This window comes from Cavenderia fasciculata, assembly GCF_000203815.1.
Source record: "Cavenderia fasciculata unplaced genomic scaffold Scf_Dfasci-F-a-25c12.r2-5, whole genome shotgun sequence".
NCBI lineage: Eukaryota > Evosea > Eumycetozoa > Acytosteliales > Cavenderiaceae > Cavenderia > Cavenderia fasciculata.
Genome location: NW_004457729.1, coordinates 3,157,172 through 3,178,665, shown reverse-complemented (window position 1 = coordinate 3,178,665; position 21,494 = coordinate 3,157,172). Strand labels below are relative to the sequence as shown.

General features: G+C 36.0%; 9 protein-coding genes across 9 annotated transcripts; 4 read left to right on the top strand and 5 right to left on the bottom strand.

Annotated features, from left to right (window-relative positions):
* Nucleotides 1-12: 12 nt before the first annotated feature.
* DFA_01611 (MADS-box transcription factor) lies at nucleotides 13-1,279 on the bottom strand (the record flags this gene model as incomplete). Its single annotated transcript, XM_004359518.1, has 2 exons — nucleotides 13-675; nucleotides 761-1,279. 2 exons carry the CDS (start codon nucleotides 1,277-1,279, stop codon nucleotides 13-15), a joined length of 1,182 nt encoding a protein of 393 aa, XP_004359575.1.
* A 1,307-nt stretch (nucleotides 1,280-2,586) lies between these two features.
* On the top strand, nucleotides 2,587-5,437 carry DFA_01610 (uncharacterized protein; the record flags this gene model as incomplete). Its single annotated transcript, XM_004359517.1, has 2 exons — nucleotides 2,587-2,641; nucleotides 4,818-5,437. The coding sequence occupies 2 exons, from the start codon at nucleotides 2,587-2,589 to the stop codon at nucleotides 5,435-5,437; spliced, it is 675 nt and encodes a 224-aa protein (XP_004359574.1).
* Nucleotides 5,438-6,444: 1,007 nt separating this feature from the next.
* On the bottom strand, nucleotides 6,445-6,941 carry pcbd (pterin-4-alpha-carbinolamine dehydratase; the record flags this gene model as incomplete). Its single annotated transcript, XM_004359516.1, has 2 exons — nucleotides 6,445-6,585; nucleotides 6,696-6,941. 2 exons carry the CDS (start codon nucleotides 6,939-6,941, stop codon nucleotides 6,445-6,447), a joined length of 387 nt encoding a protein of 128 aa, XP_004359573.1.
* A 498-nt stretch (nucleotides 6,942-7,439) lies between these two features.
* On the bottom strand, nucleotides 7,440-8,318 carry arcB (actin related protein 2/3 complex; the record flags this gene model as incomplete). The annotated part of the gene is made up of 1 exon (XM_004359515.1): nucleotides 7,440-8,318. One exon carries the CDS (start codon nucleotides 8,316-8,318, stop codon nucleotides 7,440-7,442), a length of 879 nt encoding a protein of 292 aa, XP_004359572.1.
* A 284-nt stretch (nucleotides 8,319-8,602) lies between these two features.
* On the top strand, nucleotides 8,603-10,042 carry yipf6 (Yip1 domain-containing protein; the record flags this gene model as incomplete). Its single annotated transcript, XM_004359514.1, has 6 exons — nucleotides 8,603-8,624; nucleotides 9,061-9,155; nucleotides 9,242-9,323; nucleotides 9,419-9,461; nucleotides 9,571-9,690; nucleotides 9,781-10,042. 6 exons carry the CDS (start codon nucleotides 8,603-8,605, stop codon nucleotides 10,040-10,042), a joined length of 624 nt encoding a protein of 207 aa, XP_004359571.1.
* A 385-nt stretch (nucleotides 10,043-10,427) lies between these two features.
* On the bottom strand, nucleotides 10,428-12,828 carry DFA_01606 (uncharacterized protein; the record flags this gene model as incomplete). The annotated part of the gene is made up of 4 exons (XM_004359513.1): nucleotides 10,428-10,490; nucleotides 10,583-12,415; nucleotides 12,485-12,686; nucleotides 12,800-12,828. 4 exons carry the CDS (start codon nucleotides 12,826-12,828, stop codon nucleotides 10,428-10,430), a joined length of 2,127 nt encoding a protein of 708 aa, XP_004359570.1.
* Nucleotides 12,829-12,973: 145 nt separating this feature from the next.
* Nucleotides 12,974-15,386, top strand: eIF2b5 (hexapeptide repeat-containing protein; the record flags this gene model as incomplete). The annotated part of the gene is made up of 4 exons (XM_004359512.1): nucleotides 12,974-13,108; nucleotides 13,212-13,519; nucleotides 13,603-13,855; nucleotides 13,989-15,386. The coding sequence occupies 4 exons, from the start codon at nucleotides 12,974-12,976 to the stop codon at nucleotides 15,384-15,386; spliced, it is 2,094 nt and encodes a 697-aa protein (XP_004359569.1).
* A 1,647-nt stretch (nucleotides 15,387-17,033) lies between these two features.
* Nucleotides 17,034-17,856, top strand: DFA_01604 (uncharacterized protein; the record flags this gene model as incomplete). Its single annotated transcript, XM_004359511.1, has 3 exons — nucleotides 17,034-17,226; nucleotides 17,303-17,326; nucleotides 17,390-17,856. 3 exons carry the CDS (start codon nucleotides 17,034-17,036, stop codon nucleotides 17,854-17,856), a joined length of 684 nt encoding a protein of 227 aa, XP_004359568.1.
* Nucleotides 17,857-17,989: 133 nt separating this feature from the next.
* On the bottom strand, nucleotides 17,990-21,420 carry manG (alpha-mannosidase; the record flags this gene model as incomplete). The annotated part of the gene is made up of 2 exons (XM_004359510.1): nucleotides 17,990-21,147; nucleotides 21,261-21,420. 2 exons carry the CDS (start codon nucleotides 21,418-21,420, stop codon nucleotides 17,990-17,992), a joined length of 3,318 nt encoding a protein of 1,105 aa, XP_004359567.1.
* Nucleotides 21,421-21,494: the final 74 nt, after the last annotated feature.

The following is a 21,494-nucleotide window of genomic DNA, read 5'->3' as shown; positions in this document are numbered from 1 at the left end:
TAATAATTTAGATTAATTCGTATAAGTATCTTTAGATGGTGACGACATTCCGTTGAGCTGTGGAATATTTGAATTAGTATATCTTTGTTGTTGTTGTGGTTGTTGTTGTTGGTATTGTGGTTGTTGTTGTTGGTTGGATGGAGAGTATACATTTGATGCGTAACTTGGGGAAGAAGTAGGATATGGAGAAAAGGATGGTAAATAGTTGTTGGGTGTAGTGCTTCCAGGTGACGACGATGTTGGGATGGAGGTGAGGAGTGAACCGCTGGTTGGGGTGGTTGGTTGTATGGCTTGGTTGGATAATATTTGGGGTTGGGAGGTCATTGACATTTTACCTTGTTGTTGCTGATATAGTAATACTTCGGGGGGTGGGGCCACTGGGTATCCCACTAAATTTGGTGCACCAACTTGTTGCTGTATCGATTGTATGGGTTGTGTCTGTATTGGTGCTACGTTGTAAGCTCTGGATTGCGATGATTGTTGTTGTTGTTGTTGTTGTTGTTGTTGTTGTTGTTGTTGTTGTTGTTGTGCGGCGGCTTGTTGCTGAGCAGCTTGTTGTTGTGCAGCTTGTTGTTGTGCTTGTTGGTGTGCGGCTTGTTGTTGTTGTGCTTGTTGTATTTCTTGTTGTGCTTGTTGTACGGCATTTAATATTGGTTGATTTTTTTCAACCTTTACCTAAACAAACAAAAATAAATCAAACAAAGGTCAGTATTAGTATTACAATGATTAATATTAATATTTTGTTGTGTTTAATATTTACAGATATAGGTCTTGATTTTTCTTCTTGATAATTATTTCCATTACTGGAACCGTTAGTAGGTGTCGTAGTAGTAGCTGTTGGATATTGAGATTCGGATGGAGTATCGGGTGCATTTAGACAGGTTTGGATGAGTTGTTTTCCTTCGGGCTTGGTGATGAGTGGCTGCAGCTTTGGCGTGGCAAAGGTATAGACGTGGCCAGTCTCAGAGGCCACCAACAACAAAACTTGTGTGCCAGTCAGTGTGCTGAGTTCAAATGCCTTTTTCATGATACCCGTTTTACGCTTGCTAAATGTAATATGACGTCTCGACTTTTCGTTGATAAACTCGATATTGATCTTTCTGCGACCAGCCTTCTTCTCTACCTTGGGACAATCGTTGTCTTCCTCTGGTGGTGGTGGTGAGTCGGATGGATCACCTGATTGAAAATCTGTAAATTGTCCTTGCTCGCCAACCACTCCATTGGCAATTGGAGCATGTTGTGCTTGCATTAGTTGTTGTTGTTGAGGGTTTGGTTCCATTATAAATTTATATAATAGTTGTTGAGGAGGAGGTTATGTATAAAATTAAAAATAATATATATGTTTTTTAATAATTAAAAAAGAGATTGATAGAAATATATATATATATAAGCCTCTTTAGATGAAATTAAATAATCTTCTTTTTTCCTTGTTTCTCTTTCTTCGCGGTTATTGTGGGGGATTCCGGATAAGATTATTTAATTTACTCTTGTTGTGTGATTATTGTACAATAAAAAGGTTTAAGGATTTAATAAATATGATTGTTGAGTGTTGAGAGTGTTGGGTGAATGGTTGATTGGTTGGTGTAGGTATGTGTGTATATGTCTATATATATATAAATATAATTAAATATATTTTAGTTTTGGGGAGGGCTTAGTTTGAAGTTGGTTAATAATCTAAATATTATTAAAAAAACAATAGATAAGAGACAGATAGATAAGATAGATAATAGATAAGTAATAAAAGGATGGATAGATAGATAGATAGATAAGATATTATTACAGATAAAGAGAAAGAAATCGAGTTAGTATATGTTTTTTTTTTATCTATATATATGGGGCTCAGCTGATAGATTGGATGGGTGGACAAAAGGACAATGCGGATGGTTTAAAAGAGTGAAGAAAAGTAGTACCTTTTGATGATGGTGATGTGTTGTAATAAGAGAGTTATTCCTATTATGTGTCGTATAGTCTTGTTTTAGGTATATAATTGTTTTTGTTGTTGATGAGCAACAGCAGAAGAGGATAATAGAATTTATGAGATGTCACAAAAACATAAAGACAAAAAAGGAAAAATCATGAAAATGAAAATGTTCTTAATTTTGGGCAGAAGAGCGCGCATAACCGACCCAACCGCAATTTTCGTTTCGTTGTCCTCTTTGTGCGCTGTTGGATGTCGGTTGGCGCCTATGCTATGTCATAGCTATGAATATCCCCCAAGTACTCGATTGAATTTCATATATATACTTTCTTGTCTTTTGTTGTCAACCGTCCATCCGTCAGCAGTCTATATATCTAACGATCCTTTAACTTTCCTTGTCCCCAGGCGATCTCTTTTAATATTTTAAAAATAGAAGAGTATTGCCCACCATACCTTTTGTTTTGTTGTATCAGAGAAAACAAAAAACAAACACAGATGAGTGAGGATATAGAAGCTTTGTATACTAACCAACTATATTAATATATCTTGGTTTTGTTTTGGGAACTACGCGCTCTTTTCTCTCTTTCTCTCTCTAACAAATTCTATTTAATTTATCGTCCCTACTAAATATCAAACAACAACAATGTGTAATGATGGTGTAGTTGCAAATGGCTATCGATCAAACAGGATGGAATTGGGAGGATAATAGTTATGAAGTGGATGGTTTGAAAAAAAAACATCCAAGTGTGGTGTGGATATTGTACACACTCAACTTAGAATTGTGGTGATTGACGAACAACAAAGAAGAAGAGTGGATAGAGTAGCAGAAGTTCATCACCACACACACAACACCACAATCGATCAACCGCCTCTCATAACCAAACCAAACCAAACCCTCCTACTCCAATTTTGTTGATTTCCTTTTTGTATGGGAGGAAAATATTGTTGTTAGAGTCAACAACAACAACAACAAATAAATCATTTCACGTGATAGTGATTTTTTGTCATGTATTGAACACCATATTATCTCCATCATTGTACATGAGAAAAAAAGGAAGGAGGGAAGGGATGTACTTTAGTATTTAAAAATATAATATAATAAATACTTTTTTTAGAAAAGATATTAGATAGATTAAAATATATGATATCTAATCATATCCAATCGAACCAACCGGAGCGCACAAATAATAAATATGGTGTGTGTGCGAGGGAGGGGCAGTTTGACAAACATAATGTTTGTGTGTGGGTAGGAATGTGTTAGAAAGATAAACATTTAATTTAAAATTTTTAATTTAAAAATTAATTTCTAGAAAAAAAAAAAGGGACACACATAATAATAATATTATAGTAGTTGTATAGAGTGGTTGAGAGATAGAGATAGAGAGATAGAGGGAGGGAGTGTTTATCTGTATCATCATGCTTTAGACTTTTTTTTTTTTCAATGCGGTGGGTGTATATATATATGAACCTCACGAGGTTCACATATGAGGGAGGACAATATAATATGAACAGAGGAGGAGGCAAAGCCTTGAGGACACTGCTTCTCATGAGTGAGAGTAGAAGTACTACTACACCTCTCTCTCTCTCTCCTAGACAATTGTTGACAAAAACAGCATACAGCAGTTGCAAGAGATAATTACCTATTGTATTTGTATTACCTAAAATTACCTATACCTAATTTGGATAATTTTGAAGTTTTGACGCAAGCTCGCTCATTCACATTTTTTTTAATTTTTTTTGCTTTTTTCAGGTCTTTACCCTTTTCGAACCCCCAATCCGCTTTGGGAGGGGTCGCCCAAAACAGTTGCCCAACAATATCTACAAAATCAATACTCTGAAAGATTGTTCAGTTGGAGAGCTAGCTCGAGAGATATCTTGTTTGTTTGCAAAAGTTTTTTGTTGTTTTGTTGTTTTTGTTTTTGTTTTTGTTTTTTTTTTTTTCTTATTGAACATCTGGCAAATTGTTTATTTTTTATTAATCTCGGTTGTTGGCACCCTGTTTATCGAGAGGCCACTCGAATCGAATGGAATCCACTGACCTGTTTCAATTGCCCCAACCTAATTTTATTTGGCAGCAGCGGCAGAACCGAAGAATAAAATAACCAAAGTTTGACTTTCCTAAAATGGAAATATAGTGGGGTACCGAAATAAAAAACCTCAAACCGCAGTGAAGCTCGCGACCCTCAAGCTGGGCTCTATTCATTTTCATGCTGCAAAGCCCCTTGATATAGACACACACACAACGCGATACCATCACCCAACTGTTCCACCACCTCACATCAACAAACCTACTTTTAAATATGAGTTTTACATTGTTGGAAATCAAAATATAAAAAACCTAATTAACTTAACTAATTTATCAATACAATACAATTGAAACCAAAACTTTATCTAAGATTGGAGGATAGATTCAGATTTCATCTTTCATCCCAACAATAACAACAAACAACTTTTTATATATATTTTTTCTTCTTCTTTCATCAAACTTAAAATCATAAATCTTTGTTCAGGATAAATCTTTAAAACCTGCTCAACCACAACTCAAAAGAATCACAGAAAACATCCAAACATATAAAAATTCAATTTAAAAGTAGTAGTAATATTTCTTATTTCAAATTTTCTGTACTAGTAAATTATATATACATATCTTTTTTAATTTGTATTCACTGGCCTATCTATCAACATTTCTATGTTTGTTTGGCAATATAATTAAAAAAAAAAACAGTCCCTATAGATCCATCCACTTTTTTTTTTTTATCAATCCAAGGATTTAATTCTCTTTCTCTCTCTTCAATTCCTAATTTAATCATGACTAATGGTAAATATTTATTTTATTACGTTATATTCTTATTTATTTGATTATACTTATTCAACCCTATTATTATTATTGTTGTTATAGATGATTCAAAATCACATTTTTACCAATGCGATTTAATATCGTTTAGTAAATTAAAAAGGGAAGAGAAAAAGGAAGCATTTGAAAAGAACCAACTAGATTATGCATACAGGGGAGCATCATCGGATTTGGTACATTTCAATGATAATTTCAAAGGATATTGTCATGTATGTAGGAATGAAAAACAAGATACCAAAGACACCCGTACCACAGGAGTATGCAGGTGTTGTAAATTGTTTTTGCATACGAAATGTGCATTGAAACACCATAATCCACACCTTGTATTCAAACAATATCAACCTGGTGGATCATCGATTTGCTCCTCTTCTGCAGTGTCTGCACCTCTGCCATGCACATATATGCCAACCTCGTATGGGGGACCATACGACACACCCTATCCTCTGGCCAGTGACATTCACCAACTTCCATCGCTTTCATCCACCTTGCAATCCAAGATTACCCTACCATCATTATCAATGTCACTCCACACTCCGAGTACAGTCCCAAGTGGGATGTATCTCAGTGGAATGATACATCATGGTCCAAATCAAAATATGGCAAGAGGTGGTGGCGGTGGTCCATCCAACAGTGAACCTAGATTCCCACATACAATAATCCATTAAAAAGATATCATCAACCAACACAATAATAATAATAGTAAAATAATTTATCTGTACATCCATCATATATCCATCATATATCCATATACCTACCTTCACACTGTATAATCAATCACCTTTATATCTCTATTCAAGGGAAATTAAATATACCTATATACACCAATCTCCATGGAATGATCTTTCATTTCCATTGGAAATCCCTCCCATCCATCCCCCTCCAACTTTTATATATTTTAAAAAAAACAACATCTACAAGAAGCAACAAAAAAAAAACAAAAGAAACAACCATTCCAAAAGTGCATAGCTTAATGCGAGCCGTAATATTATGATTATAATATCCAAACCAATCACCAATATTTCTGTTTTGAATTGATTATTAATTTAAATATTGTTATATCGATCGATCTCTGTAAGATCCTTGTAAGTATTAAATACATAAATATATATATAACTCCCCAAAACAAATACTAATTAATATTATTATTTAGTGATATTCCGAAAATATTTCAATGGGTACAATTTTTAACCTTAATTCTGGAACCTTTAACCAAACCAAATGGAAAGATGCTATTCTCGGAATAATGTAATATAGATTGTAAATATATTAGTATTACAACCATTAGTTTTAAATTTCTATAATAATAGAATGATTCACACACACAGACAAGATTAGGATCGTGATCAGGTAGATTTAAATCCAACCAATTAATTAATTAATTTAATTTTTGGTGCCCATTTGAACCAATCTTTCCTCCTCTTCCTCATGTATAATGAATTCATTGTGGAATATATAGATTAGAAAAAAACTAGCACATACCACAAACTGTGTACCGTAATATATATATGTAACTAGTAAAATAATAATATTTTGTAGATCCTAAAAAAAAAGAATAAATAATGAATTAATAGACAACAAACATTTAATAATAAATGTTATTGTTTATTAGTTCTGCTTTGTTAACAAAAAAAAGAAAAAGAAAAATAACTATAATACCAACAGAGTTTATAGTTTATAGTTTGTATTGACCGAAAAAGGTATCCATTGTCTTTGCCAAATTAATATCATTCATTGACAAACCATTGCAATCATGAGTAGCAAGAGTAATCTCGACTCTGTTGTATACATTGAACCATTCTGGGTGATGAGCCATCTTGAAGATTGATTGATTGATTGATTAAAAGATTGTGTTAGTTTGTGTATATGTATATTCATTGATAACTATTGATTAGAGTATTATGAATATATATAGACTAGACTTACTTGTTCAGCAACCAAAGCAACACGAGTCATAAAACTGAAAGCTTGATTGAAATCAGCAAAGAGGTAAGTTCTCTTGATAGCGTCTCTTCCTCCTTCGACCATAGCCCATTGTGGGATGGTAGCTAATAAAGCTGGTCTCTCTTCTGCTGTTAATTTAACTGGAACTGCCATTTCTGATGCTGTTATAAATGAACTTAAACAAATGATTAAAACAAGGATGATCGCTGATGCTTTTGAAAAAGTCATTACTTTAGCCCGAAATTTCGATGAGACGATACAAAAGTTTAATTAAACAAAAAGAGTTAAATATTAAATGGAATAGATACTGAATTCAGTTGATTGGATTATAAACATATACATATCAATTGATTCATATTCATACCCACCACCAATACCAATTGTGTAAACAAACACACTGTTTTACAAATAATATTATTTCATATAATATTACATCTATCTAGATAGAGATAAAGATAGAGAGAGACATGATGATATATATATTTATATATATTTATGTTTTCAAATATTTTTGTTTATTATTATATTATATTATATTTAATAAAAATCATAATCCAAAAACCATGATTTTAATTGTACACATCATTATTATTTAAAGTATATTTATAAATTAATTCACTTTATATAAATAAATAGAAATTTGGGTAAAGGTAGTAGGTAGGGTTGTTTGTAAAGTTTGTTGTTTGTTTGTTGATTGTTTGTTTGTTGAATAATTTAAATTTTGATTTAGGATTGCTTGAAGAATTTTCCCTTGAAAGTACGCTTGACAGTGTTGACTGGTTCTGGCTTGGCACGGTTGAGGACTTGGATGAGGGAGTCGACACGGTTTCTCATAGAGGTGTGCATGTAACCCTTGGAGCACTTGATGTGGTAGTGGAGATAATCTCTAAAGGTTTGGATGAGGTCAGCGGTCTCTTGAGCTCTCTTGAGGTGGAGAGGGAAGAGGGTGATGGAGACAAAGCCGTGGGCGACGCCAGCACGGACACCCTTTACACCCTTGAGCTCAAGTGGTGGGTCCTTTTGGGAGAATGTGACGGATGGCACGCTGGTCATGGTCTTACGTACATCGACAAAGGCTTGGAGGAAGATCTTGGAGAGGATGACATCATCGGCGTCCTTGAAGTGGATGTCAAAGATGACGGTGACATTGTCGCCTTGTGGCTTGATGTAGAACGACTCGTCGGTACGGTAGTCGATGGTGATGGTCTCGGGGAGGGGCTTCTTGGCCTCCATGGCCTCGAACACCATGAGGAAGGGGGCGGCCATCAAGTTACGCTTGAGGTTGGCGACCTTGTTGGCGAGCTGTTCCTTGTCGCCCGAGGCGTTGGCGTCGACCACCAACGTGATGTCGTAGCCTTGCTCGGGCTTGGCTTGCAACATGGCGCCGTAGACGGCCTTGAGGTAGGTGGCACCACCGTTCTTGAGCAGGTCTTGGGAGCCCTTGAACGAGATGGACACAAACAACTGTTGCTTGTCATCGCTCGAACGTGTGTTGAACTTGACACCGTCAAAGTCGGCAAATGTGCTCAATGTACGATGGTCGCCGCCAAAGTGGGCAATCACCTCTTCGTATAAAATCTTGTTGGCTGTCTCGAGAAGAATCATTCTTTTTTAATTATTATTATTTGTTTATGTGTTGGTTGGTTGGTTGGCGAGAGGATAATATAATATATATCTGTCTATCGTGTTCTCGTCGCGTTGCTCGTTATTATACAGGTGAATGATGTCTCCTTCTTTACAATTTAAATAAATACTAATACAACACTTTTAATAGAGGAGAGGAAGGATGATAATATAAAAGCCAAAAGGGAAAGATTTGATGATCAGCTCAGCCACACTCAAGATATTTGAAAAAAAACAAAATAAAAAAATTTCTTTTCTTTTGAAAAATGGGTGTGGATGAGGAGACCCGTAAATTTTTGGTCTACCTGTCTAATTATTTTTTGTAGAAGTCTACTTGTATTATTATATTATCTCAATCTATCATCGATTGTGCACAAGTTTGATCATCATTCTGATTGGGTTATGATATACAGATTAGTTTATTTGGCTCATACATCAATCAATCGACCGTATCTTATCTCAAAATAGTCAATCGACTGACTGCATTAGTGAATTCTATTGGTTTTAGAATTGATCTGAACAAGTACTGGCAACCTTGAAATATTCTCTCTCTTGATTAAAAGTTAATTTAATATATATATATTACACAACCATATTTGGGTTTCCTTAGAAAAGTAGGAATTTTTAAAAATAATTATATTGTTCTTCTTTTTTTTTTTTTTTAATTTTATATATATTGTGTCTGAAATTGTAATTATTTGTACATTTACACATATTTATATAGAAAGAGAGAGAGAAATACAACAAGAGAGAATGGATATACAATCACAAGAAGGTGGTTTTGTTAGCACATTAGATGAGCCAGTATGGCAGACTATTGTATGTTATAGAGAGACATATGGTTGTAGATCTACCACCAGACAACTAACAATGATCATCAATCAATCAAATACATATGTATATAGTGGAGAGATATAAAGACAGTTGGTTATAAATTATATCATGTTATATTACCTCGAGGTAATGCAGTTGCTGTTTTAAGAGATTGTAAGTAGTCAGTGAAAAAGAACCATCAACCATGGTTAGCAACAAGCAGTGAGTGTTTTCAACAAGTTGATTAACAATCAATCTATTTCAAATAGGGGATTTATGGGGACCATTATTATTATGTTTATGCATGGCAATGTATGTATATTATATATATATATATATATTGTTATTAATCGATGACTGTCGACGAGTCAGCTTATCTATCAATCTTTCATTGTCTAACTTTCTTTTTTCTTTGGTATAGCATGTTGAGTACATCGGCACAAGATAATCAAAGAGCTATTACTTTTGCTTTGGTGTTTGTTGTAGTTTGGTGTGGAGCTGGTTTCGTTACAATCAATGCTCAGTTGTTGGGTGGCAGTTTGTATGAATGACACGATTATCATCATATATAGTTAGAAATTAGAGACTAATTTTGGATATTGACTTTGTTTCATTATTATTATTATTATAGATCATTATTCCAGTCAGTTTGTGTTTTAGGTTATTGTGTATTCCCACTTACGATATCATCATTTATCATTTGGATCATTAATCGTATTCATTCATTACATATTCTAATCAAGGTACCTATAGTCGGTGTCTGTTGGGCTTGGTCAACGTGGGCATCATATGGTTTCTTGGCAAACTCTGTCCCACCAACTAGACGACTTTTGGCTGTTTATCCAGTACTTTTATTCTATTTAGTTATTGCTTGGTTGGTTGTTGTTCAATAATCATAATAATAACAATTTGGATAACACACATTAGATATAATAATAATAATATTAATAATACTGAAAAGAAGTTTAACATTTGCGACAGAATAATCAATAATAATAATAATCATATTTATTAAAGAGAGAGAGAAATAGAATTGAACAACCAAAAATTTATAGAATAACAACAACGACGATACATAATAATAATAATGAATAGAATAACTCTCTCTTCTTCAAACAAACACATACACATACACATACCATCTACTCCTCCTATAAATCAATTTTTTTTAAAAATCATCATCATCATCAAGTAATAATTAATAATTATAAACTTTCTTTTGGAATTGTAAAGACGACAACACACATATATATATACAATAGTAGGATTATTTATTTTTTAGCCATCTTCTTCTTCTTGTTGCATTATTTGGTCGATTTTTTTTCTTCTTTGGATTTCTTCCTACAAACAAATTGGAAATGGAAAATGTTAATTTCAATCCATAAGCGAATCAACCTAATACTTAGTATTCTGTACATTTAGAAAATACTTACATCTTTATAAAATAATTCATTCTTTTTCTTTGTAATTTCCATTTGTTTTTGTCTTGATGATTCCAAGTTGAACGAGGGTGATTGAAATTCAATATGTTCTCTTTTCTTTTGTTGTTGCAATCGTTGTTGTTTTGGTTGTTTTGGTTGAATATTTTTTGATGGAGGATAAATGATTTGATCTATTTTAAGGAACAGACAAATAGTATCTATAAAACTTTTATACATTTGAAGTTTACCTCTGTATCCATCTATGATACCATTTTCCATTGGATCCAAGAGATGTGGTTGTTGTTTATCAATGGTTCGACCATTATTGATTCCAAGGTTTAAACCTGTTGCTGACTTGGTTTTAAAAAACGATGAGATGGGAGCAGTTGTATTGAGTGAACTATTAACGAGGATGGTAGATGGCAAAGCATGAATACTTTTATATAATACACCAGCAGTTATCTTTTCAGCCTCATCGGCATCATTACTCTCTGAAATCGATTTGAATCGATCCATTAATTTTAATTCGACTGCACATGCACCAGGCAAGACATAGAGGTCTTCAAAACAACACTTAGCAACACCCATACCAGTTATAAAGGATCCAACCTTTTGTTGTATGACATATGAACTAGTTGCACAAATAATAGCACTAACCATTGTATATTTACATTCTTTCAATCCTTGAAACCTTGCTTTATATTTTACTTCTGATTGTCCTTTTGTTAATTGTATTGTATCAATAATACCAATAAATGGATTTGTAGTTGTAGTTGTAGTTGTATTTTGATTGTTTGTTTGTTGTTGTTGTTGTTGTTGTTGTTGTTGTTGTTGTTGTTGTTGTTGAAGTTGTTGTTCCAATTGGGATATAGAAGTAATTAATTTAATTCCAGAAGATCTTGAAATAACATTTAAAGTTTGGCGAGGGATATTTTGAAATATTAATGTATTTGGATATTGATCTTGTATCATGTCTAGTGTAGATTGATCGATTGGAGTACTTGCTAGAATAGCATCAACATTTAAATCAACCAAACATTTAACCTTTTTTCTTATTAGTTCCTTTTCACGCTCAACCAATAAATGTCTTTCAGATGTTGAAGTATATGAAAGTTTTGTTGCTTCCTGTTGTTGTTGATCTTGTTGATCTTGACCTTGAATTTGTTGATTATCATCTTCCACTCCAATAAAATCAGTTACCATTATAAACTTTGCATTTAATAACTTTTGGTCACCTATTATTCTTGTACTCCCACTACTGCTGCTACGATCACCACTATCATATTCCAATAACCAACCATTATTAATCAATTCTGTTTTGTTTAGAGGATTTAATGAAATGATGGGGTTGATGATAACTTGGTCTTGTAATACCAACCGATTCTTCATAATGTATGATACTGTTATTGGAGGTGTTTGTGATATTGGGTATAACTTTACGACAGTTTCTTTGCATAGTGTGGCTATTTCAAGACACTGATCTTGATCCTTTAACTTTGTATGAATCGAAGAATAGATGCTGTTGTAAAGTAGACTAACGTCAATATCCAATACAGTATCCAATATCTCTTGTTTGGTCATTGTCTCGAATGTTTGGTCATTGGCAAGCTTGACCAACGGTTTCTTGAGTGATGAAATAGTGTCTGAAATGACACTACCATACATTGATTGCATTGCATATACAATCGAGATGGGATGGAGTTGACTATGAGGGATAGCATACAACTCTCTCATTGCCTGCTCAATCAATATCACCAATGATGAACTACCATCATAACTCGTATACTCTAACGAATGTACAGCTCTCTTTATAATATTTGTAACTGGGTGTTCTAGGTTAACCAACTAAACATAAGATCATTCAATTAGTCATCATCCTCTTGTTTTGTCTTCAAGTTCAAGTGCATTACATACCTTTAAAATTTCAGCAGCTTTGTTTGATAGTTTAACTGTGAATTGTTGTTGTTGTTGGTGTTGTTGTTCTCCATCAAGATTACCCTTATTACTACTACTGCTACTACTAGTAGTCGTTAGCATTTGGTAGTTACCATATGGACCCAAACATGGTCGAATAATGGAGGCTAGTGTTGAAAGTGCCGTAAGAATGACATCTGTTCTATATATGCCATCAATGACCACTCCTTCCATATGTCATATATACAAGTCTATCAATCAATGAGTATATATGGTATATATGTGTTTTTTGAAAGAGAGAGAAGAAATGTATACTTTGGTGTCTTTGGAAAAACTTTACTCATACTTCAAAATTTCGCAATTGGTGAAGATTGCCGTGTGTCGGCCTATCAAATCTCTGTTCATTATTCTGTACTACTTCGGTGTCTGATCATTTACATATTTATATTTATATATATACGATTGTATCTATACAGGATAGATAAGAGAATGGCAAAAGAAGATACAAAAAAGAAAGAACAAAAGAAAGGATCAAACGAACAAAGAGAAGAGGTCCTCCAAGGTATCGTTCTTGGTGATAGTTTTGATAGAAGATTCTCTCCTATTACTTTAGAAAGACCAAGAGTATGTGTGACGATATATGAAGGATAGACGAACAACAAGAAGAGGAGGACACTTACTCACACAACTATCTATGTTATATTATTATCTATTCAATTTGATCTAGACATTATTACCATTAGTCAATATCCCACTTTTGGATTATACATTAGAGTTACTTGCAAGTGGAGGTGTACAACAAATCTTTGTACTCTGTTGTGCACATGCCGATCAAATCAAGAAATATATAGAGACTTCGAGATGGTCAAAGTTACCGGGTGTCAAGGTCGAAGCTGTCATTGACAAGAATAGCAAGTCTACCGGTGACGCACTTCGTAACATCTACTCTTACAATATTATCCAATCAGACTTTGTCCTCATCTCTGGTGACGTTGTTTCAAATATGAATATTTCAAATGCACTCAAAGTACACAAGTATGATATTTATTATCCGATCAACTTACAAACATGTATCAACTCACACACTTGATTCATTCTAAAATTATATATATATATAGGGAAAGAAGAGAAAAAGATAAGAGTGTACTGATGACAATGGTATTCAAACAAGCATCACCAAGTCATCGTACTAGATCCAAACAAGATGACATTGTAGTTGGATTCAATAGAGATACTGCTCAATTGGTACATTATGAAAACTCACCAAAGAAGAAGAACATTAGATTGCCAAGTGAATTATTTACCAAGAATCCATCCATTCAGCTTCGTTATGATTTAATTGATTGTCATATTGATATTTGTTCACCAGAGGTATGTAATAACACTCATAATCACAACAATCTTATCATTTTACTTATATATTTGTGTCTGGTTAACCTAGGTATTGGCATTATTTAGTGATAATTTTGATTTTGGAGATATTAGAAAAGATTTCATTCATCAGATTATGGCATCTGAGATTTTGGATTATAAGATGTCTACCTATGTATTGCAAGGAGAGTATGCAGCAAGAGTAAAGGACTTGCGTACCTATCATTCGGTGAGCAAAGATATCATTCACAGATGGACATTCCCAATGGTGCCCGACAACAATTTCATGTGCAACACAACATATACGTTATCGCGACAGATGATTTACAAGGAGAGAAAGGTGATCTTTCACGATTGCGTCGTTGGTGAGGAGACCGTCATTGGAAAGGACACTGAGATTGGCGATGGAACCGTCGTGTCACACAGCATCATTGGACGTAACGTCAAGATTGGCAACAATGTAAAGATCCACGGCGCCTACTTGTGGGATGGTGTTGTCATTGAAGACAATGCCACTGTCACAAAGTCGATCATCTGCGAGCGTGCCGTCATCAAGGCCAACGCTACCGTATCCGAGGGATCGATCGTGTCGTTTGGCGTTGTGATTGGTGAGAATGCATTCATTGAGCCATTCACCAAGATCACCATGCAACAGCCAGGTGCCGACGACGACGACGACTATGATGGCGAGCCAACCGAGGTAATGACCACACTTGGTATGGGCGGAAAGGGACGTCGCTGGACACTTGCAAACGGCCCATTCAACGAGCTCGTTCCACGCAACAATGCCGTCGATGCTGCCGGCAACCCAGTACAAACCGACAATGACTCGTCGGACGATAACCAAGGGGACACCGACACTGACTCTGACAGCAGCGTCGACAAACCACCCATTGGAGGAAAGAAGGATCCAGAGACTGACCACGCCAAATTCTATCGTGAAGTGGCTTCCACTGTTCGTAGAGGTATTTCCGAGAAGCACAACACTGACAATATCTCACTCGAAGTTAACAGTCTCAAGTTTGCTTTTGATCGTGATTTCCTTGACACTTCTGCCGCTGTTTTGCGTGCCGTACTCAATGTACCAAACAGATCAACCATGTCACTCAATGAACATGTAGTCGCTCTCAAGTCTAGAATTGCCCATTTGGCTGCTGTCCTTCAGAAATTCCTCTCTGAAGATCAAGATGTACATGTCGATTTTATTTTCAAGATTCAGGATCTTTGCGATGAAGACGATGTCATCAAACCATTGTTCAAATACGTTTTACATTCACTCCATGACAAGGAGGTTTTGGCCGAAGAAGCTATCCTCAGTTGGGCAGATGAATTGGATGGAGATGACGATGAAGAAAGTAAAGAATATCTTTCATTATGTGCAGATTTCTTAACTTGGTTAAGAGATGCTGAAGAAGAATCTGACGATGAAGAAGAGGACGAAGAAGATGATGACGAGGAAGAGGAAGAAGAGGAAGAAGAGGAAGAATCAGAATCCGAAGAAGAATCAAGTGGTGATGAAAGTGATGATTAAAATAAATAATAATAGAATCATAGAATAGAACAAGACGAGATTTACAAATAAACAACCAAAAGATTTAAATCTAGAATATCAAATATTCTATTGATGATAGTCAATATGATCGATGATAATATGGATCTCATTTGTTTATTGGTGACTTGTAAATCAGAAAAAGAGTACCCAAGTGAAAGCTAATCACACTTTGCAACTTCACAAGAGCATCTCTGGAATAAAGATGATAAAGACTCTATCAAAGTCTAAAACTCGACTGGGAAGACATGTAAGCATCAATGGATGTGGCTTGTAGTCATGGTTTCATTGACATTGAAAAGTATTTACACGGGAATAGAACTGAAGGTTGTAGTAAAAAGGCTTTGGTAGGCAAATTAAGAATAATTGAAGAGATGAATAAATGAAAGAGGCAAAATAGAGAAATCAATTTACTTATTTATTTAAACCATCATCATTACAGGATTCATTTTGAATTAAAATTAACTAATTTATTATTGGTTGAGTTTGAGGTAGTGGGGAATGGTTGTGCAATGAAAGTGGATAATTGTTTGGAACCAAAAAAAACAATTATACCAGGGTTGTTGGTGAATGTGTATCCTATCAGGAGATGGAATTTATAATATATATTTAATAAACTATTGATCTTGAATCGATTTGATAGATGTCTTACCATGTTGTCTTTCAATTAAAAACAATAGAGCAAAGAACATGATGGGGTTTTTTAAATTCATCACCGTGTGATCCCTTGGACTTCTAGTTGGATGATAATGATTGACAACATTAAGTTCCAATTCATTGGGGGGAGTTGTCAACTTTAAACACGAGTAAAAAACATTGACCAAATGGTATCTTGATTTGATTGGAATACCATCAGGGAATCTATTGCTCAATTGAAAATTTTCATCCTCTTCAAAATCGGTACTCAGGTTTACAAATAATAAATAAAATATATTTTATGGAAATATTATTATTCTAATATTAAAAAAATATTAAATTTAATGTATAGTTACAGTGAGAGTGAGAGGTTATCAATTTTGTTTTAGAAATTTCTTTTTTGTTTCTCATTCAAATAAAAAAAATATATGTAGATAGGATCTCAAGAAATCATCTTAAATAGTATACAAATAATTTTGTTTTTTTAATAAAAATTAAGTATCAAATAAAATAAATCCAACTAGTTAAAAGATTGAATTTGGTATGGGTCAATTGGAATAGATTCACCTGGTTAAAAGGATCTTTCATCATTTAATTCCTCTTCCAAACCATTGACTGCGACAATGGTGCAGATGGACAAAAGTTGAGTGAATAGTTTGTTTTTTCCACCAACTGACTAGTATACAAGACACGGATCTAAAAAGATTAAATAAAATCTTTATAATTTTATTCTTTATTATCTTTTAAAAAATGTGGAAAATGGGGACTTGAGCGATGCTCGTACTTTACTTTAAACTTTTTTTAATTTTCTTATCTAATTAAAAGTTTTTGATAAATCTGAGTACGAGGAACAGGCTCCAGCCTACTACGAAATATATAAATATAAATCTCAACCAAATTCATTATTTTATTTTTGGTAGTATTTAAAGAGTATGTGTGGCCATTCATTATCAAGTTCTTTTTCTGTTGAATAACTATAGATATAACAAGCAAATGGATGAATTTGTTGATCAAGCTCTCAAAATCATCTTTGATTCTGATCTTTCAGATGAGCAAAAGGATCATAGTCGCGATTGCTTAGAGGAACAGCCATACAAAGCCAGATTTATCATTGACGCTTTCAAAAGAAACTCTGTTCATAAATACCTTCTCTCAATGAAAAAGAATGATCCTACAACCAATCTTCGTAAGACACACCATTTAAAATTAATGATGAGCAGCTATTATTCTTACTAATCACTTATTTTATTCTAATTAAATAGAATTGATTTTTGTCCTCCAAGAGGGTAAGTTTGAAATGATTCTATTGAATTTATCAATCAATATTAATGAATGATATCTTTTATTAGAAAACAACAAATTTAAAAGAAAACTGGATCTATTCGAATCTGAGCTCTCGCAATTGAAGAATTCCAAGGGGGCAAGTCAAGACTTGCTCCCCCCAGTTTTCTATCAGCCAACAGAAAATTCACCAAGGTCTCCATATGAAGAGAATGTTAGCGAAGGAACCATCTCCAATGAACAACGAGAGAATATTATTGAAGAGACTATCGCTGATGAACAGCAAGTGAATTTTTTTGACGAAGATGAAGAACTGGAGACCGTCATCGACCATGAAGAGGAAGAGAATATTATTGAAGAAACCATCGCCAATGAAAAAGAGAATATTATCCAACAACAAGAGAATATTGAAGAAACCATCACCAATGAACAAGAGAACATTATGAATCCATTTTTTGAACTCAACGGGATTCATTCCTTCAGATCAATATTTCCATACAAATGTACTGTCTATGAATGCAGTTCGTTTAGATGAAAATTCAAGAATAGGAGGTGGTTTTGTGAGATGTGGATGTAGTCATCTCTCAGGGCAACACTAGTGTGAATAAATATTATTTGAAACCTACCATTAGGACTTTAACAATTGGATTTATTTAATTCTTATTTGTTTAAACCAATTTAAAAGATTGGATTTGGAATGGATTAATTGGAATTGATTCACCTGGTTTGTAGGATCTTTCATCCTTTAATTCCTCCTCCAAACCATTGACTGGGACAATGGTGGAAATGTTGGCAGATGGACAAAAGTTGAATGAATAGTTTGTCTTTCCACCAAATGACTCGTAGACACGGATAATGTAACCATCACCCTCCTCGCATTTCTTGAGTGTCTCGATAATGACTGATGATGTGAGTAGGGGTGGTGGTTGAAGAAGAGTTGGTGAGGGTGGAAGAGTGGGTGAGGTGGTCGATGCAAGACTATTGCTAATGGCGCAATTGACTCTAACAAACGATTGGAGTGTTGGGAGGTTGAATGGCAGCTCTTGGAGTGAAACGGGTGTGCTTGGAACCTGTACAGTGTGGAACTGGGTGTTGAGGGCATACCCCTCGGTAATGACACCACTTTGCTGGAGATCACCAGTGTGAGGCAACAGCGAGTAGGTGAAGCGGTGTGTACCCATATCAGCCTCGTCATCGGGTGACTTGGCCGAACGCAAAAGCGAGAGACGCATGACACCACCGCTGACAGAGTAACCGTACTTGCAGTCGTTGAGCAGAGCGACACCGTATCCATACTCGGAGAGATCGGCCCATTTATGTCCACACACTTCAAACTTGGCGACATCCCATGTTGTATTTTTGTGTGTTGGACGCTCGACATGTCCAAATTGGATATCGTACTTGCAGTTCATTGCACGGATGGTCGTTGGGAACTCGACCTTTAACATCTTTCTATTCTCGTGCCACTCGACCACTGTCTCAAAATCAATACGTGGACTGTTGTTGGAGAGGTAGATGATCTGCTTGATACTCGATTTGCTGGTGAGTTGTGGGTAGCTAAATTCAATGGCCACGCGGTATGGTCCATTCTCGATGATTTTTGCACCACCCTCTGCACCACCCAACACTTTGTACTTGTTCTGGCTGTAAATCTCTACATCCCATGCATCCCAAAAGAGGCATTGATCATCATACAAAACGAAACGGTTGCCTATACCACCGAGCACCTTTTCATTGGCATCGATGACTTGACGATTAACACGACGATCGACAATCGAAGAGATGGCACCCTCCTTGGTAACAAGTACTTGGAGGAATGGGTTCTCGAGTGCAACCGATCCATCTCCATTGACACGTGCAAAGGCAATGTTCTCCATTGACTTTGAAAAGGTGGCTTGGTTGACACGTACAAATCCATAGCTTGGCACTTTGATGGCTGCCAATGGGTGTCCATTGATTGACTTTTGTGGTGATTCAAAGTGGTCTGGTAACTCGATAATCTTCTCACAATCAAATGGTGAGGGATTGAATACGACCAAGTCAAATGCATCGTCGTCACCAGCAACTGAGTGTTCTTGGTGTTCACCACTAACATTGCCTCCTACCAAATGTGCCATTGTCTTTTTAATAATGTCGTATACTTGTTGTTGGATGTGTCCGTGGTGTTCGGCGGCGTCCTTGTAGACCATGCCGATCGAAGAACCTGGGAGGACATCGTGGAACTGGTTGAGAAGTAGCAGTTCCCAGAGCTCTTTGAGACGTGGGTATTGGAACCCTTCAACCTTGTGTAGGTCGAGGATAGTCGACAACGCTTCGACGTCATGCAACAACTGCTCACACTTTCTATTACCCTTTTTACAGTTGGCCTGTGTTGTGTAGGTACCACGATGCAGTTCAAAGTACAACTCGCCAATCCATACGGGTAGTCTGTCCTTGTCCTTTTCAATGACTTTGAAAAATTCGGCGGGCGATTGCAACTTTACCTGTGGGATACCATTCGTGTCAGAAAGGCGTGACAATCGCTCAATCATCTCAATGTTGGGTCCACCACCACCATCTCCATGACCATAGATCATCAAACTATTGTTGGAAACATCGTTGTTCTTGTGATTTGACTCGCACATTTGCACTTCCTTGACATCGGCAGCCGAGTTGTACGTGTTGGCTGGTGGGAAGTGAGTGAGCACGCGACTACCGTCAATACCCTCCCAGATAAACGTCGAGTGTGGGAACTTGTTGATATTGTTCCACGACAACTTCTGCGTGATAAAGTTGGAGATGCCTGCGTGGCGTACGACCTGTGGCAGCTGGCCTGAATAGCCAAATGTGTCGGGCAACCAAAACTCGGTGCAGTACTGTCCAAACTCAGACTTGAAGAATCGCTGACCGTGCAAGAACTGACGCACAAAGCTCTCGCCGCCCGGAAGGTTGCCGTCCATCTCGACCCATGTGCCACCTGTAGTCACCCACTGCCCCTTGGATGCCATCACCAGCATACGTGCATACAGCTGTGGATAGAGCTGCTTGGTCCACGAGTAGAGCTGTGCTTGTGACTGCACAAACTTGTAGTCGCGATAATAGTCCATGTAGAGCAGCTGTGTCGCAAACGAACGTGCACACTTGCGCTTGGTCTCTGCGTATGGCCACAACCACGCCACGTCAATGTGACAGTGTCCTATTGCCGACACCCCATGGCACCCGTCGCCGTTGGCTTGCTCAAAGAACTCCTTTTGTGCACGCTCGATCGCCGGCTTGAAAGTAGTACGGTCGTCCACATCGACCTGGTTGATGAGGTCGTTGGCAAGTCGCAGTGCTTGGTTGGCGCGCTGCGTAAACTCGGTCATCGAAGGATTAGTGTTGGTCGGTTGAGGATTATATGTGTTGGACGTATTATTCTTGGCAACATCATGCAACATTGTCAAATAGGTAAAGAGTGTGTATGCGTCACGATCAAACACACCAATCTCGCATTGCACCAATGTGAATGTCTTGGTGGGGTCGCAAGCATTGATCAACCCGTCCCTGCCAACACCAAACATCCCATTGCACGCCATCTCAATGACCAACTCGACATGCTCACCTCCCTCGGCCACATCAAACAATTTGTATTCGATACGCTTGTCCACCCAAGTGCCACCGGTCAGGCCCTGAATAGGAGCACCGTCACGCCAAATCAATGCCTCTGAGCTAGAGTTCCACAAAAAGTGTACTTCCTCTCCCTTCATTGACTGTGGTACATCAATCGATACTTGAAACCAAAAACTACTCCAACTTGGTCCAAATACTTTTCCTACTTTACAACTTTCATATTTTAATGATTGTGATTCTAAAAGGAAAAAAACAAAAAAAAAAGTAAAGAGACAAAGTAAATAAAATGTAAATTGCAAGCATACTATACTAGCACTCTAGCTAGCTAGCTTGTAAATCTATACAACATACCATCAAAAGTGATTCTATCACATTTTTCAGATACCTTTAGATTACAAGCATTCTTGTCAATGACAGGATAAATCTTTCCTCTAAGATTTACATCTGTAAAGTATGTATCACTTAGGAATTTCTCTATTCTTTCTACATGTATATTTCTTGTTCCTTGCATCTCTATCTATCTATCTATCTATCTACTTTTATACAAGTAGTAGTATTTGTGGTAGTAAAAAGAAACAATAACAC